Source organism: Mesoplodon densirostris, chromosome 12 (assembly GCF_025265405.1).
Source record: "Mesoplodon densirostris isolate mMesDen1 chromosome 12, mMesDen1 primary haplotype, whole genome shotgun sequence".
Classification (NCBI taxonomy): Eukaryota; Metazoa; Chordata; class Mammalia; order Artiodactyla; family Ziphiidae; genus Mesoplodon; species Mesoplodon densirostris.
In genome coordinates, this window is record NC_082672.1 from 84,044,642 (window position 1) to 84,060,859 (window position 16,218).

General features: G+C 35.6%; 1 protein-coding gene across 5 annotated transcripts in view; it reads left to right on the top strand.

Annotated features, from left to right (window-relative positions):
• Positions 1–15,777, top strand: part of SENP6 (SUMO specific peptidase 6) — a 110,629-nt gene extending 94,852 nt beyond the window's left edge. For all 5 annotated transcript variants that reach the window (XM_060114991.1, XM_060114988.1, XM_060114989.1 and 2 more), the window contains 6 exons: positions 2,271–2,701; positions 7,898–8,001; positions 9,598–9,686; positions 11,395–11,463; positions 11,566–11,716; positions 15,365–15,777. In XM_060114991.1, coding sequence (XP_059970974.1) covers positions 2,271–2,701; positions 7,898–8,001; positions 9,598–9,686; positions 11,395–11,463; positions 11,566–11,716; positions 15,365–15,574 — 1,054 coding nt within the window. In that variant the 3' untranslated portion in view covers positions 15,575–15,777. The remainder of the gene's footprint in view (positions 1–2,270; positions 2,702–7,897; positions 8,002–9,597; positions 9,687–11,394; positions 11,464–11,565; positions 11,717–15,364) is intronic.
• Positions 15,778–16,218: the final 441 nt, after the last annotated feature.

Below are 16,218 nucleotides of genomic sequence, written 5' to 3' on the forward strand. Positions count from 1 at the left end.
AAAACTAAGTTTAAAACTAATCTTTAATTTCTTCATTTTCCTCAAAGTAAAGTTTCTTGATATTAATTTGTCATATAAAGTAGCAAATGAGCTGCCCACTAGGCCAAAGGGAGGATATACATAGGAAGCCATTTGTCAGAAATTAATTATAAAAATTTAAAATAAAAGTATAATTTTAGGTACACACAATTTAGCAATAGAGGCATATCCTCTATATAAAGTAGCAAGTGAGCTGCCCACTAGGCCAAAGGGAGGATATACGTAGGAAGCCATTTGTCAGAAGTTAATTATAAAAATTTAAAATAAAAGTATAATTTTAGGTACACACAATTTAGCAATAGAGGCATATCCCTCTTAGTCACAGCGTCTGATGTGGATGGAAGCTACGTTCAGTGCTTTTAGTCGTCTTGGTGAAAGGTAGAGGATGAACAAAGGTACAGAATTAGTAAAGTGTTCACCAAGAGAACTGTGCTGTTTGTAGGTGAAAGAATAGCTTCCAGATCATGAGGGTTTTTTTTAAGAGATAAAGCTAATTAAATTAGTTAGGCTGCTATGTATTTGTCATCTATTTTATTTTTAATTTTCTTTGTGGTGGTAATTTCTTTAAGCTAAAAGTTTATAAGCTATTTGTTAAAAATTTTTAGTAATTGACAAGGAGAAGAAATTAGATGTTTGGATCTAATTCATCTTAAGATAAGCGAAATTACCTGTTTTAGCCTCTTCTCCCACTGATGGCTTAAGGTCAAGGTAGCTGATATTAATAAAAGGGCTCATAAAAGCAAAACCCTGGCTCTTAGAGGTTGAAAGTGACCTCAGATGTACCTGATTCAGCTTTCTCTTTTCAGCTAGGTGAAGGAAGGTTTTTTTTCCAAGTTTTTAGGTGAGGCAACAGAAAAACTATGGCTTATTCATATGGTCATAGCTGGAAAATGTTTAAAACTGTGATAGACGTAGGTTTCAGCTATAGGTTGAGAGTCACTGTATTATACCATATTTAATCAATTTCAAAACACATATTTTCATATTCTAACCTTTATGAAGTTGAGATGTGACTTACAATCAGCTGTGTCTTAGAATTGATGAAGTGAGGAGGATGGTGTGCTGCTCTTCTCCTAGCCTCGCCTGACCTAAGTCCTTGGGATCCTGGAGATTAATAATTAAGAAGAGGAGAGAGGCATTCCTCTATCTGGCCTTTTCAATACTGAGAATGAATCCAGCATCTGTGACCTTTTCTACTCATACTCTCTGATGAAGAGACAGACAGTGCTGTTTCTTAGTAGTACCTTGGGGGAATTTAATATTTTACAGAAACAGAATGTAGAATAACTTTTATCTATGTCAACATTCATTTTTCATTCAGCAAATATCTACTGAACACCCTACTCTATGACATATATTGAGCTCAGCTAATAAATTATCTGACATCTATAGCCTGTTCATTGTATCTCAGCACATAACACTGTGCCTAGCAAACTGTAAGCCCTTAATAAAATTAAGTAGATTAATGAATATTAGCCACTTTTAGCTGTACAGCATCTTACTCATGGCTTATATCCTACTACTGGGAACTGTATTACCTGAATTCAGCTCTATCATGAGTACCCACTTGATAGCTGGAATTCTACTAATACTTGGAATTCTGTGATGATGATTAGATTAGATGTATTATTTCAATTTAGTATATTTTATTTTAGTATAGCATGAGACAAGAATTATTCAATGTTTTCAATATTAAGAAGTTCCTACCTCATTAATAAGAAAGACACAGACATAAAATTTTTTAAAAGCTATTACTTACAATATTTAGAAAATGTTCAAAATTGTAAAGTCTAATTAGACTTCTGAAGACATTTTAATCTTGAGGCTAGATAGTGTTTGTCCTTGGCATAAATAGGGCAAAGGAAAGGTAAATGGGAATGATGAATTGCAGTGATGTAATTTACATTTTGTTAAATTGCCTGGAAAACAATGAATTTTTCATTCCAAAAGCAAGAAAGTGTTCAAAGGATTGTTTGCAAAAGTGAATGCAGGCTATGTAGTTCTGACAAAAATTATGTTATTACAAAAATTATGTTATTTTTGAATAAACATTGTATTCTGTTAATGAATCAATGATCCTATAAACAAGTGGATTAATTTGAGAATTTAAAAAATTGGGCATTCTTAATAAATTTGTTTAGAAAACCTTTAGAAAAAAGATTTAATATTTATTGCCAAATATAATAAATTTTTCTAATAATATATTCAGTAGTTTCATTTGTTTTTTACAGTGCACACTGGTTTTTGGCTGTTATTTGTTTCCCTGGTTTGGAAAAACCAAAGTATGAACCTAATCCTCATTACCATGAAAATACAGTCACGCAAAAATGTTCATCTGTAGAGGACAGTTGTATTTCTTCTCCTTCAGCCAGTGAAATGGACAGTTGTTCACAAAACTCTGCTGCCAAGCCTGTAATTAAGAAGATGCTAAACAGAAAGCATTGTGTAGCTGTAATTGATTCAAATAATGAACAGGAAGAAAGTGACCCTCGTTATCGGAGAAACATTAGCAGTGTGAAATGTAGTCTGAAAAAAATAAATCATACTGCAAGTGAAAATGAAGAATCGAATAAAGGAGAATCTGCATGCCAGAAAGTTGTTGATAGGACTAAAAGTGAGAATGGCCTACAGAATGAATATTTAAGTTCTATGCACCATACAGGTATGTTTCTAAATGTTTTAAAAAATCAAAGAGTTAGAATAAGTTGGAATTTTTAGAAATAGGATTAAGATTTCAGGGTACACTTTTTTTTTTAAGTCAGGTTTATTGAGGTATAATTTACTTACAGTAACGTTCACTCATAAGTATAGCTCAGTGAGCTTTGATAAATGTATAGTCATGTAGTCACTCTAACAATCAAGATTTAGAACCTTGCCATTACTCAAAAAAATTCCCTTGTGCCCCCTTTATAGTGAGTCTCCTCCCCTTACCCTTACAGAGAATGAAGTTTTAAAATTATAGTACAAGGTCTGCGTTTTCCATTTATAGGAACTTGGACTTATTTTTATTTTGTAGGAAATTATTCAGCATAAACAGTAGCTGCACAGTTTTAGATCTGTAAGGCAAATTAGTTCGATCTTCTCAATTTACAGATGGGCAATTGAGATCAAGGGGCAAGAGGCAGAAATTAAAGCCTTCTCCAAATAGCTGTTGACATTCAAATTAAAGGCTAGTTTCTGTTCCTCACTCTCCTTCATGATTTTCAGTGGGAGAAAGGGCACTGGTCCAACCTCTGCTTTTTTATTTCCCTTCAGTTCTAATAAATTGTTTTATTCCTTGAATCAGGTCCATATTTCTAGCATTTGTTATAGAAATCTAAGGTTTCTCTTCAAATACTTAAATTATATATCAAGTCAACTGCATAATTTCCACTTCAACCCCAAAGTCTACTTCATAAACCCATAATATGCTATGTATATAAGATAGCAAGCTTACTAAGCTATGAGTAGATCTAATACATTTTCTTGGGAGGAAAAAACTCAGTATAAGGCATGGAAGAAATTATGTGAACTCAGTAAGAAAGTTGAGTCCAACTTTCAAAAGTTGAACTCAAAAGTTCAAGAAAAAGTTGTGAATGCTCAACATACTCTGTACTTCTACCAGCCTGTACTATTTTAGGAAGTCAGAAAGGTGTTGCTGCGCTCTTACAGAAATATTTTTGGTTTGACAGACTCAGCTGCATAAAGCTGACATTAGCCATATGGATGTTGGTCTTTGTGCCCTTTAGGGGGTATAAGTTAAGAGGCAGAAGGGGGAAATTTAGCAGATAAAGCAAAAAAGTATATCAAAAGCCAAGCAGATCAATACAGTTGACGCTTGAACAACATGGGGTTTAGGGTTGTTGACCCTCTGACCCTCAAAAATCCACCTCTAACTTTATAGTCAGCCATTCGTGTCATACCACAGGTTCGCATCCCTGGATTCAACCAACCTCAGATTGTGTAGTACTGTACTACGTACTTATTGAAAAGAAATCCATGTGTGGGTGGGCCAGTGCAGTTCACACCTGTGTTGTTCCAGGGTCAACTGTGCTTCCTTTTCTAGCTGACTTTCCAGTCTGTCTCAGCAGGCAGGAAATGGAATGAAGATTAGGCGAAGTAGGTAATCACCAAGTTCTGACTAATTTTTTTCAGTTTTAGTATTTTAATACTTGAATAGAAAAATAAAAAGAGGCAGTGAATAGCCACGTTAGAGATTAATTACCATTTTGCTAAACAGAAAGCATTGTGTAGATGGGCACTCTGAAGATTAAGCCTTCAAGGCAGTGTGCACTGTTTCTCATTGCCTTTAAAACAAAGTCCTGGAAATGGGATAAATTGGGATTGACACATACACACTACTGTATATAAAGTAGGTAACTAATAAGGACCTACTGTAAAGCATAGGGAACTCTATGCAATACTCTGTGATGGCCTATATGGGAAAAGAATCTAATAAAGAGTGGATATATGTATTTATATAACAGATTCACTTTGCTGTAAACCTGAAATTAACACAACATTGTAAATCAATTATACCCCATTAAAAATAAAAATAAAAATAAAATAAGAAAACAACAAAGTCCTGCCAATTAGTACATGAGAAGATGCTGGACATCATTAGTCATGAAGGAAATGTAAGTCAAAACCACAAAGAGCTGCCTCTTCATAGCCATGACAGCATGGCTAGGATCAGAAAGTCAGATACTAACGGGTGTTGGTGAGGATGTGCGGAAATTGAGGCCTTCGTGTGTCGTTAGTGGGAATGTAAAATGGTACAGCTTGCTTTGGGAGACAGTGTGACAGTTCCTCAAAACGTTAAGCATAGAGTTATCATGTGATCCAGCAGTTCCACGCCTAGATTTACCCAAGAGAAATAAAAACATATGTCCGCACAAAATCTTGGGCATGAACATTTATAGCAGCATTATTCATAATAGCCAAATGGTAGACACAATCCAGATGTTCATCAGCTGACAAATGGATAATCAAAACATGATACATCCATCCAATGGAATATTATTAGGCCATAAAAAGAAATGAAGGAGTGATACATGCTACATAGATGAAACTTGAAAGCATGCTAAGTAGTCATGGAAGACCTCATATGTGATTCCATTTGTATGAAATCTCCCAGGAAAATCTGTAGAGTGGGTTAATGGCTGCTTAGGGCTGGTTGGGGGTATGGGACAGGAATATGGGGAGAAGGGAGTGATAGCTGAAGTGTACAGAGTTTTTTTGTTTGTTTTTTGTGGGGTTTTTTGAGATTTAAAACATCTTGAAAATGTTTTAAAGTTGACTCCAGGGATGGTTGCACATAGTATTTGTAAATATACCAAAAACCACTTACATGTACACTTTAAATGGGTGAATTGTATGTGAATTATATCTCCACAGAACATTTTTTAAGTTCCTTTTTGATCAATAATTTCATACAGTTTAATGTGAATTCAAGTTAAAAAAATGAATTAAAGTGCATGTCTTAGAGCAATGGGACAAACAAAGCCTTAAGACTTCCTTCATACACACAAACCCCAGAAATTCTTGGTGGCTCTCTCTACAAGTTAATGTTCTAGTTGAGAAGTAACCAGTTAAATTTGAGTAAATATACCCATAAATCCTAATGGAGACCAAAGTAAAGAATATCTGTTTTATGTAGTTTGCCCTTTTATAATATCTGTTTATTCTTCTTTTAAAAATTATAGTTTGTGCATTTGTTTTGTTTTTAGTATGTGTGTAACTGTATCGACTATATCTTCCTTAAAGGAAATTAATTTACCTTTATTGTGTGTGATACACTGGCATTTTTCTATTCTTTTTCAATGCTTATCTTAATCCAGTGGCCATAGTGTCCCACAGTTTGAAAAATGGTTCTCTAGAATGGGTCTGTATTTTTCAGGAACGAGCTCTCATATCTTTCATCAGATATTTCCAAGGCATCACTCACCCAAAAGTACATTGAATGAGAGTGGTCTCTAGAGGAGCCTTTACTGCCTTGGAGAGGATGGCTAAGCAGTCTATCCTAGATAAAATGATGACGTATCAGAAATGAGGATAAGGAGAGCTTGTAAAAATTTTTGTGATTATGATTAATATCTTAGTGATCTATTTCTATTTGGTCTGGTAGTATCGTTGACAGGACTTAAATAAAGCATTTAACGTAATTTTAACCGTTGAACACGTACAGTCAGAGTGTTGACTGATGTCGGTTGACATGCTGCAGTATATAAGTGGAGTTGTATCTTGCCACGGGGATTAGGTTTTTAAGGTCAACTGTAGGAGAATAATGTCTGTTATCACTACTTTGATTTGGTGTTTTTTCAGTTGGGCACCATTTGAAAATAGTTGTCTTGCTCTGTATGGTACATGAAAAATGTGTATTTTTAAACTCTAGAATCACGCTTGGTTTGGCATCTTCAGGTGATCTCACTATGTGAGAAAAACTCAGGAAATGGGACTGATTGGGAGAACAGCTGATTGAGTTATTGCCTCAATTTATACTAGGGCATTTGTTTACTGAACGAAACTGTTGAAGAAATTGACTACACTATTTAAATTACTTTTCTCCTTTTTTGCAGTGCACACGTATTTCATTTGTATAAGGTTCATGTTTATATGACACAGTTTCTGTGTAATAGATAGGTATAGACAGGAATACTTCGCTGCAAAAATAACTTGACTGTAGTGACCAGCTCTTAATTGCCTGAGGATTTGGACAAATTTTATTTAAATATAGGTGTTTTTGCTTCAAGAACGCATAAAAATACAGACTTTTGAAAGAGATAAATTGAAAAGGTTATTCTTTGCATGCTTTATTATTTCAAATAGTATGTTTTCGATCACAACGTTTAGACTTTTATATATGTTAAATGTATTTTTCCAGGAGCACTTTTATATTGCTGTTTTCCCATCCTGTCTTGCTTATTTATTCGTATTCTTTTGCCCTTTTAATAACTTATACCAAAATAAGTTAAATCCTGTTTAAAATACCTTGAAGTCATGCTTTTAAAAACTTGGAAATGGTATGCTCTATAATAAACAATATTTGGCATCAAAGTTCCTGCTCAGTTTTCATTATTTTCTGGTAAATCTTCTGTTTCTTTAAGAAAATCATTGATTTTTAAGGATTTAGATTCTTGAAACAGACCTTTAAAAGAATTCATTTCAAATATTTCTACGAGTCATTTATTTTCATACTACCAGCACCTACGTTGGCTTGTGTCATTTTATTTTGTTGAAAAGTCTGTGAATATTACCAAACATGAAGGAAAAATATACAGAGTTGAGGAACTCATCTATAACTACTATGCTAACATAATTATTTTCATTTTTGTATTTTTTTAAATTATTTGTGCAAAAGCAAGCCTGTTTTACTTTGTTTTAATCATGTTTTTTTAACTTGTATAATTTTCCATATTTTCACAATTTTAATTTCTCTAGTGTACACAGTATTTCATTTTATGTTCTACATTTGCTAACCATTCCTGTTATTGAACAATTGAGTTGTTTTCAAACTATTGTAGCTTCTGTTATTAAAGATAACTAGCATACCTAGCACAAAATCTTTATATATATATATATATATATATATATACATGTATTTAAATATACATAAGTATTTAATAATATAACTGATACATAGTGTTTAAAGTTTAATACATTTTAGGATCTGAGTAGTAGAAACAACTCTGTAGATGACATAATCCAGGTTTTTTATTTAAAAGTAACTTATTTTATACTTGTGATATTTACATGCTAAGACAGATTTTGTATTCGTAATTACTATGCAATTAATTACTAGCATTAATCTTAACACCATGTACTATAAGTTATGTGCGTGCTCTTTTTAAAAATTATGTAATGTTTCTTATTGATACAGATGGCTTAAGCAAAATCAGACTAAACTACAGTGATGAATCAGCTGAAGGTAGTAAAATGCTTGAAGATGAACTCATCGACTTCTCAGCAGATCAGGATAACCAGGTGAAACCTAACGCTTGGCAAAAAGTTCTAGTATTTTATATAATTAAAAGTTTTTCTTTAGATTTTTATAGGTGATTCCTTCAAACGGTTAACTTGTGCCTTCTGGATTTGGATCTCATCTCACAACACAAATTTGGTTTTCAGTTCAGAAGTTGCCGGGATAGATGTATGAACGTTGTTTCATTTTTTGTTTTGGGGTTTTTGTTTGTTTGTTTAGTTTGCCATTGAGGACTAAACTAATATCACCCACCGTGGAAAGTTTCCATGTGAAATGGATCCTCCCGCCGCGACCCAGCGACCGCCCACCACCCCTACCGCACCCCTTTCCGTTGCTCTTTTAAAGCATTTGTGCGCCGTGCTTAACCTTCGGTCTTAACACTCAGGAGGCAAGTGTTCACATTTTCGATTATGTGGTGTGTGGTGCACGAACGCAGCAGAATTACACTATTTTTGCCACCTGTCTAATGATTTTTTCTTTCATCTAATCTGTGTATGCATCATGGCAGGAGCAGATAATATTTAGTCAAAATTAACATAGGTCGATTCTCATATTTTCTTAGAGTCTCGTTTGCCCTAATAAGCTTTATTAACACCAAGAATAAAGTACATTTTTGAAAATATTTTATAACTTCAGTTAAACAGGCATTTTCTACTGAGAGAAAAGCTTATTCCATTTCCTTTTTCTACCTCTTCCTTAGTTGTTAAGACAAACTTTGAGTTTATCTAGTAGTAAAGATAACTTTGTACTGCACCATTTTTCCTTTTTGCTCAATCCTCTTGTGAACAAAAAACATTTTTGTGATGTCCCTTGGTCTACAGTGTGTGGCTATGAAATACAGTTTTTCTTTCTAATATATACAGACACATGTCTGGATTACACTCAAGGTTTATAATGAGCACTTCATATGCTCCTTTTTGGTCATAGCAGTTACGTGAACTAGTTAATCTAACCGTGTATTACTACTTTTATTATTCCTACAGTTGACTGTTTCATTCAAAAGGTTGCCAGAAGCTTTCCCACAGGACAAAAAAAGCTTTGTTTGTTTTACATTCAAGATAATCGGTAGAATAAGACACACTATCATAAAGCTGTCTTCTCTCAAGTGAAGCGGGTAAAGGGTTTTGTCAAGTAAAACAGTGTTTCCAAAAACCCTTTAAATGTTTCTGATATGAAAAAAAATTTTGTGTGAAAAGATGATAAATATAAGTCACTCATGTCCTACTGTGAAAACAGTTGTTTTAGCCAACAAATTAAATTTTTGTAAAAATACCTAAAATCAGAGCCATAAATGTTTGACTAGAGAAGAATCAGTCATGATATACTTAGTCTTCAAAAATTTAGATTGAGTAAATAGATGTAACAAGTTTTCTTAGACCTCTGATTGATGGTTTCTTTCATTAAGATGCCTGTGTTGTAGTGTTACATCATTGGAATCGAATGACATAACACATTTTCTAATGTCTGATCACCTAAATAGAAAAATATTTTTTACATATTTGCTACAAGGATTTTTATCCTCAATAATGCTATTTTGTTATGGTATTAGTCATTTAGATTGTATATTTTCAATACTAACAGTAAGCTCTCTTTTATAGGATGACAACAGTGATGATGGATTCCTTGCCGATGACAACTGCAATTCTGAAGTAGGACAGTGGCATTTAAAGCCTACTATCTGTAAACAGTAAGCATTAACCGTACATCTTGCAAACTACATGATAGTTTTTTTTTTAACTGTTACTCTTTTTTTTTAATTTTATTTACTTATTTTTTGCTGCATTGGATCCTCATTGCTGTGCGCGTGCTTTCTTTAGTTGCAGCGAGCGGGGGCTGCTCTTCATTACGGTTCACAGGTTTCTCATTGCAGTGGCTTCTCTTGTTGCGGAGCATGGGCTCTAGACGTGTGGGCTCAGTAGTTGTGGCGCACGGGCTTAGGTGCTCCGTGTCATGTGGGATCTTCCCAGACCAGGGCTTAAACCCATGTCCCCTGCATTGGCAGGCGGATTCTTAAACCACCTTGCCACCAGGGAAGACCCTACATGATAATTTTTATACACGTACCCTCTTAGAATAAAACATTAACCATACTGTTTTAATTAAAACAGGTATTTAAGCAAAAATCACAGAAGCTTTCAGAGTCAGTGAGGAAAATTAGGTCCTGCCCAATGTCCAAGGTTTGAGTTGGGGAGAATGGAAATTATTTCAGTTCTCCATTTGCCCATTTTCCATGTCTGTACATGTGCATAGAAAACCACTACTACTTTTGGATATATAGTGATTTGGAGCAGGGAAGGACAAAGAATGTCATTCAAATTCACATCAGTAACATGGGAATTGGAGTTTACACTGGTTCCATAGCTACTGTGTGAAGGCTGTGGAGTGACTTAAGGCAGTCCTAAGGGACATGTTCCAGGTGGGAAACCCAGGGAATTCCCTGGCAGTCCAGTGGTTAGGATTCTGCGCTCTCACTGCTGAGGGCGTGGGTTCAATCCCTAGTTGGGGAACTAAGATCCCACAAGTCATGGTGCAGCAAAACAAAACAAAACAAAACAAAACAAAAAAACAGATGGAAGCCCCAAGTTGAGAGTGAGTCTATTTTGGTTTTCAGAAGTACATGTTTCTGAGATCTTGCCAGGGTCTGCAGACTTCTTAGGCAATGAAGTAGTACCTATTTCTAGACTTCATCTCTTTTGACTTTTTGTAGGAAATCTTGTCTGAAACTCCATTAATAGCATTTGAAAAGCAAACTTCATTTATAAAGGAAAACATAGAGACCTAGAGCAGTTGAAAGATTTTTTCCAAATCCCATAAAATGTTAGCCGGAAGAACATAGATCTTTAATCATTTCAGGACTTTTTGCACTACATTAGACTTCCTCACTTATTTGGGTTTAACAACAAAATTTTAAAAGTTGAGTATTATTTATACTGAGTGTTCTGAAGTGGAACCTCGCCCAAAACACTGGATTCTAAACTAATTCTTTTATGTGAAGATTACCTGATTTTTTTTTTTATCTAAAATAGATTTTAGTTAAAAATGGGATTATTTTTCTTCTACTTTTGTGTGGTCTCACTTTTGGTAATTTGGAATATGGAGATGTTCAAATTTTCAGAATTGTTTTGACTTTCTACTAAATTTTGAAGTGTTTTTAGGAACTTTGGTGAACTATATTTATATTCATAACTTAGATATGGTTAAATTATTACTCTATAATTCAGTATTTAATATAACCATGGATAGTTAAGTATTATTAGGGTGTTATCCCCCCCAACAAGTTTTACTGAGTCATACAAAGTGAATTTTTAAGGTTTGAAATTTTATTGTTAACGTACATCTTTTTATGCCTTTTAAACATTATAAAGTATTTATATGTGGTCATTTCTACCCTACAGACCTTGTATCCTACTGATGGACTCACTCAGAGGCCCTTCTCGGTCAAATGTGGTAAAAGTTCTAAGAGAGTAAGTTCAAAACTCTACCTGTACTTTGTATTCTGGTGGGAATGAGGAACTATGTATATTTATATGTATGTATATATTCTTACTATATACACATCATTGCAGGTATTTAGAGGTCGAATGGGAAGTTAAAAAAGGAAGCAAAAGAAGTTTTTCCAAAGATGTTATGAAAGGCTCTAATCCAAAAGTACCCCAGCAAAACAACTTCAGTGATTGTGGTGTATACATATTGCAGTATGTAGAGAGCTTTTTTGAGGTGGGTTTCAGTTTGTTGGATCTGATTTAATAAATAATAAAATGGTGTGTTTGATCTCATGTTAGTGTAAAAAACATAATAAGCAAATATTTTGAAGAGATTGAAAACTATTGTTTCAAAACTTATTCCAAGGAGCAAAACCTCTTAAATTGGAGAATTTTTAAGGCATAAAATAAAAAAGACCACACTCCATCAAATCCAAGGCTTGCTGACCTCATCACTCCTCACTAATCACTTCCTCTCCACTGGCTCTTTCTACCTTAAGAAATCTCCCCCATGATTCGGGCTATATCTTTTACCTTCTTTTCTCCCCTTCACAGATACATTTCTGGACGAGTGTTTATATTCATTGTCTTCATTTCCACGAATCCTATTTGCTTCTCAAATCTCCATAATCCGGCTTGACCCTCACCCTTATATTGAAATTGTTCCTGACCTCGCAGCACCATTTGACACTTTTATTCCTTCTACATAACACATTCTTCCTTTGACTTCAGAGGTACAATACCACGCACACCTCCCCTGGATATTCTTTTTTTTTTTTTTTTTTAACATCTTTATTGGAGTATAATTGCTTTATAGTGGTGTGCTAGTTTCTGCTGTATAACAAAGTGAATCAGCTATACATATACATATATATATATCCCCACATCTCCTCTCTCTTGCATCTCCCTCCCACCTTCCCTATCCCACCCCTCTAAGTGGTCACAAAGCACCGAGCTGATCTCCCTGTGCTATGCGGCTGCTTCCCACTAGCTATCTAGTTTACATTTGGTAGTGTATATATGTCCCTGCCACTCTCTCACTTTGTCCCAGCTTACCCTTCCCTCTCCTCGTGTCCTCAAGTCCATTATCTGTGTCTGCGTCTTTATTTCTGTCCTTGCCCCTATGTTCTGCAGAACCTTTTTTTTTTTTTTTAGATTCCATATATATATGTGTTAGCATATGGTATTTGTTTTTCTCTTTCTGACTTACTTCACTCTGTATGACAGACGCTAGGTCCATCCACCTCACTACAAATAACTCAATTTCGTTTCTTTTTATGGCTGAGTAATATTCCATTTTATATATGTGCCACATCTTCTTTATCCATTCATCTGTCGATGGACACTTAGATTGCTTCCATGTCCTGGCTATTGTAAATAGAGCTACAGTGAACATTGTGGTACATGACTTTTTGAATTATAGTTTTCTCAGGGTATATGCCCAGCAGTGGGATTGCTGGGTCATATGGCAGTTCTATTTTTAGTTTTTTAAGGAACCTCCGTACTGTTCTCCATAGTGGCTGTATCAATTTACATTCCCACCAACAGTGCAAGAGGGTTCCCTGTTCTCCACACCCTCTCCAGCATTTTTTTCTTAAATTTATTTTATTTATTTATTTTTGGCTGCATTGGGTCTTCGTTGCTGCATACGGACTTTCTCTAGTTGCAGCGAGCAGGGGCTACTCTTCATTGCGGTGTGCGGGCTTCTCATTGCAGTGACTTCTCTTGTGCGGAGCACAGGCTCTAGGCACGCTGGCTCTAGAGTGCAGGCTCAGTAGTTGTGGCGCACAGGCTTAGTTGCTCCGCGGCATGTCGGATCTTCCCAGACCAGGGCTTGAACCCGTGTCCCCTGCATTGGCAGGCGGATTCTTAACCACTGTGCCACCAGGGAAGCCCTCCAGCATTTATTGTTTGTAGATTTTCTGATGATGCCCATTCTAACTGGTGTGAGGTGATACCTCATTGTAGTTTTGATTTGCATTTCTCTAATGATTAGTGATGTTGAGCATGTCCTTTCATGTGTTTGTTGGCAATTTGTGTATCTTCTTTGGAGAAATGTCTATTTAGGTCTTCTGCCCATTTTTGGATTGGGTTTGTTTTTTTGATATTGAGCTGCATGAGCTGCTTGTAAATTTTGGAGATTAATCCTTTGTCAGTTGCTTCATTTGCAAATATTTTCTCCCCTTCTGAGGGTTGTCTTTTCGTCTTGTTTATGGTTTCCTTTGCTGTGCAAAAGCTTTTAAGCCCATTTGTTTATTTTTTATTTTATTTCCATTATTCTAGGAGGTGGGTCAAAAAAGATCTTGCTGTGATTTATGTCAAAGAGTGTTCTTCCTATGTTTTCCTCTAAGAGTTTGATAGTGCCTGGCCTTACATTTAGGGTTTTTTTTTTTTTTTTTCTTTTCAGTACGTGGGCCTCTCACTGTTGTGGCCTCTCCCGTTGCGGAGCACAGGCTCCGGACGCACAGGCTCAGCGGCCATGGCTCACGGGCCCAGCCGCTCCGCGGCATGTGGGATCCTCCCGGACCGGGGCACGAACCCGCGTCCCCTGCATCGGCAGGCGGACTCTCAACCACTGCGCCACCAGGGAAGCCCACATTTAGGTCTTTAATCCATTTTGAGTTTATTTTTGTGTATGGTGTTAGAGAGTGTTCTAATCTCATACTTTTACATGTAGCTGTCCAGTTTTCCCAGCACCACTTATTGAAGAGGCTGTCTTTTCTCCATTATATATTCTTGCCTCCTTTATCAAAAATAAGGTGACCATATGTGTGTGGGTTTATCTCTGGGCTCTCTTGGATATTCTTTACAGTTATCTTGACTTCTTCCTCTTCTTCATTCACCACCCATGGTGCCATAAGCCCTGTGAATTCTGTCACTTAGTGTCACTTATGTTCAGTTATTTACCCCTGCCACCACTTTCTAAGTCCATTTCATTAGCGTCACTACTCCAAACTGCTGCACCAACCTCTGATGTGGCCTCTTGCCTTGTATTTTTCACAGTTTTCCCAAAACCCAAATCTAATTGTGTTGCTTTTCTGCTGTAAATCTTATAATGGCTTCCTGTTATTCTTGAGTTGAAGACCAGACTCCTTCACGTGGCCTGCATCATCCAACTCCTGTGCGAGCTTCTAGCCACATTTCTACCGTTCTCACTCCAGCATTCTACACACCATCCCCTTGGATGTCATTCAGCCTCTCGTGTTGTGTCATGTGGTCTCTTGCCTCTAGGCATTGGTACATATTTCCTTACCTGGAATACTCTTCCCTGTTGCTTCCATCATTCCTATTTGGCTAATTCCTACTCATTCTTCAGGTCTTAGCGTAAACATCACTTCTTGAAATTGTGCTAAGCTCTTAGATATGTATTCGCATAGGACTCTCTGCTTCTCCTGCCTTAATACTTGTCATATTCATTGTTTTAATTGTTGAGTTATCTGTCTATCTCGACAGGGGTTAGCCATCTCTTTTATAAGGCACCAGGTAGTCAGGTAGTAAATATTTCAGACTCTGTGGCCATACGGTCTCTACACTCGGTTCTGCTATTGTGGCATGAAAGAAAGCATCCACAGGCAGCATGTAGATGAGTTACTGTGGGTGTGTTCCAATAAGGCTTTATTTACAAGAACGGGCAATAGGCAGAATGTGGCCCACTAGCTGTAGTTTGCTGACCCCTGATCTAGACTGTAAGATCTGTAGGCAGAAACTGTCTTGTCTTACATCTCCAGTGCCCAGCACAGTGCCTTCATAGAATAGATAATGAGTAAGTACTGATTACATGTTACTGATTTTTTTCATTTCTTCTCTGGAATGCTTTTGTGATTGAAACCAAGATAATTTTTATTATAGTTTTCTAAGGCACATTTAATGTTTTTATTTTCAGAATCCAATTGTCAATTTTGAACTGCCTATGAACTTGGCAAACTGGTTTCCTACCCCAAGAATGAGAACAAAAAGGGAAGAAATCCGAAACATAATTCTAAAGTTGCACGAAGATCAGAACAAAGGGAAAAATAAGCATAAGGACACTTATTCTGCAGAAACATCTATAGGCAAAGGAGCAGAACAGTATGTTAATAACATCTCAGACTGACCATTTTTAAAGCTTGTCAGTATTGCCTTCACAAACTGAGTGACTTTCAATGATATAGACAATAAAGAACTGAAGTGCTCACTATGCACAGTGATTTGGAAATGTTAATGCTTGTATAAATGTCATATAATAAATTTCAAATGGAATATGTATTAAATAAAAGTCTGTAAATATGTCAATGAGGCCAATTTTTCCAGCATTTATAATTATTTTTTTCACTTGTTAGGAAGCTTTTGTTATGTATTTTCTGTTAATAGTACTTAAAACTGCGACTTCTAAACACAAAATAAATAAAAAGAAAATATTTATAGGAGGAGGTGATTAAGTTGATATTCTTTAGTGAGATTGTATTAAATTCTTCAGTGGGTGTGTATATATGATAATCTTTTGACCTTTGCATTTGTTTTAAAATAACATGAAATGTGAAAATAAGATTAAATCAAAGGTATTTTGAACATGAAAGACATCCTCATATGTTTGTATAGCAGGAAAAAGTAACAGCTTTTAATTCAGACACTCCCTTGTGTTTAGAGAACTTGGCCCCAAAAGTGTAATAAATATTTATAGTTTTACTCAAACATTTAAGAAGAAGCAGTATTTAGAGCAAGTCAAAGAAAAATAACTTTGAATTATACTACTAAATA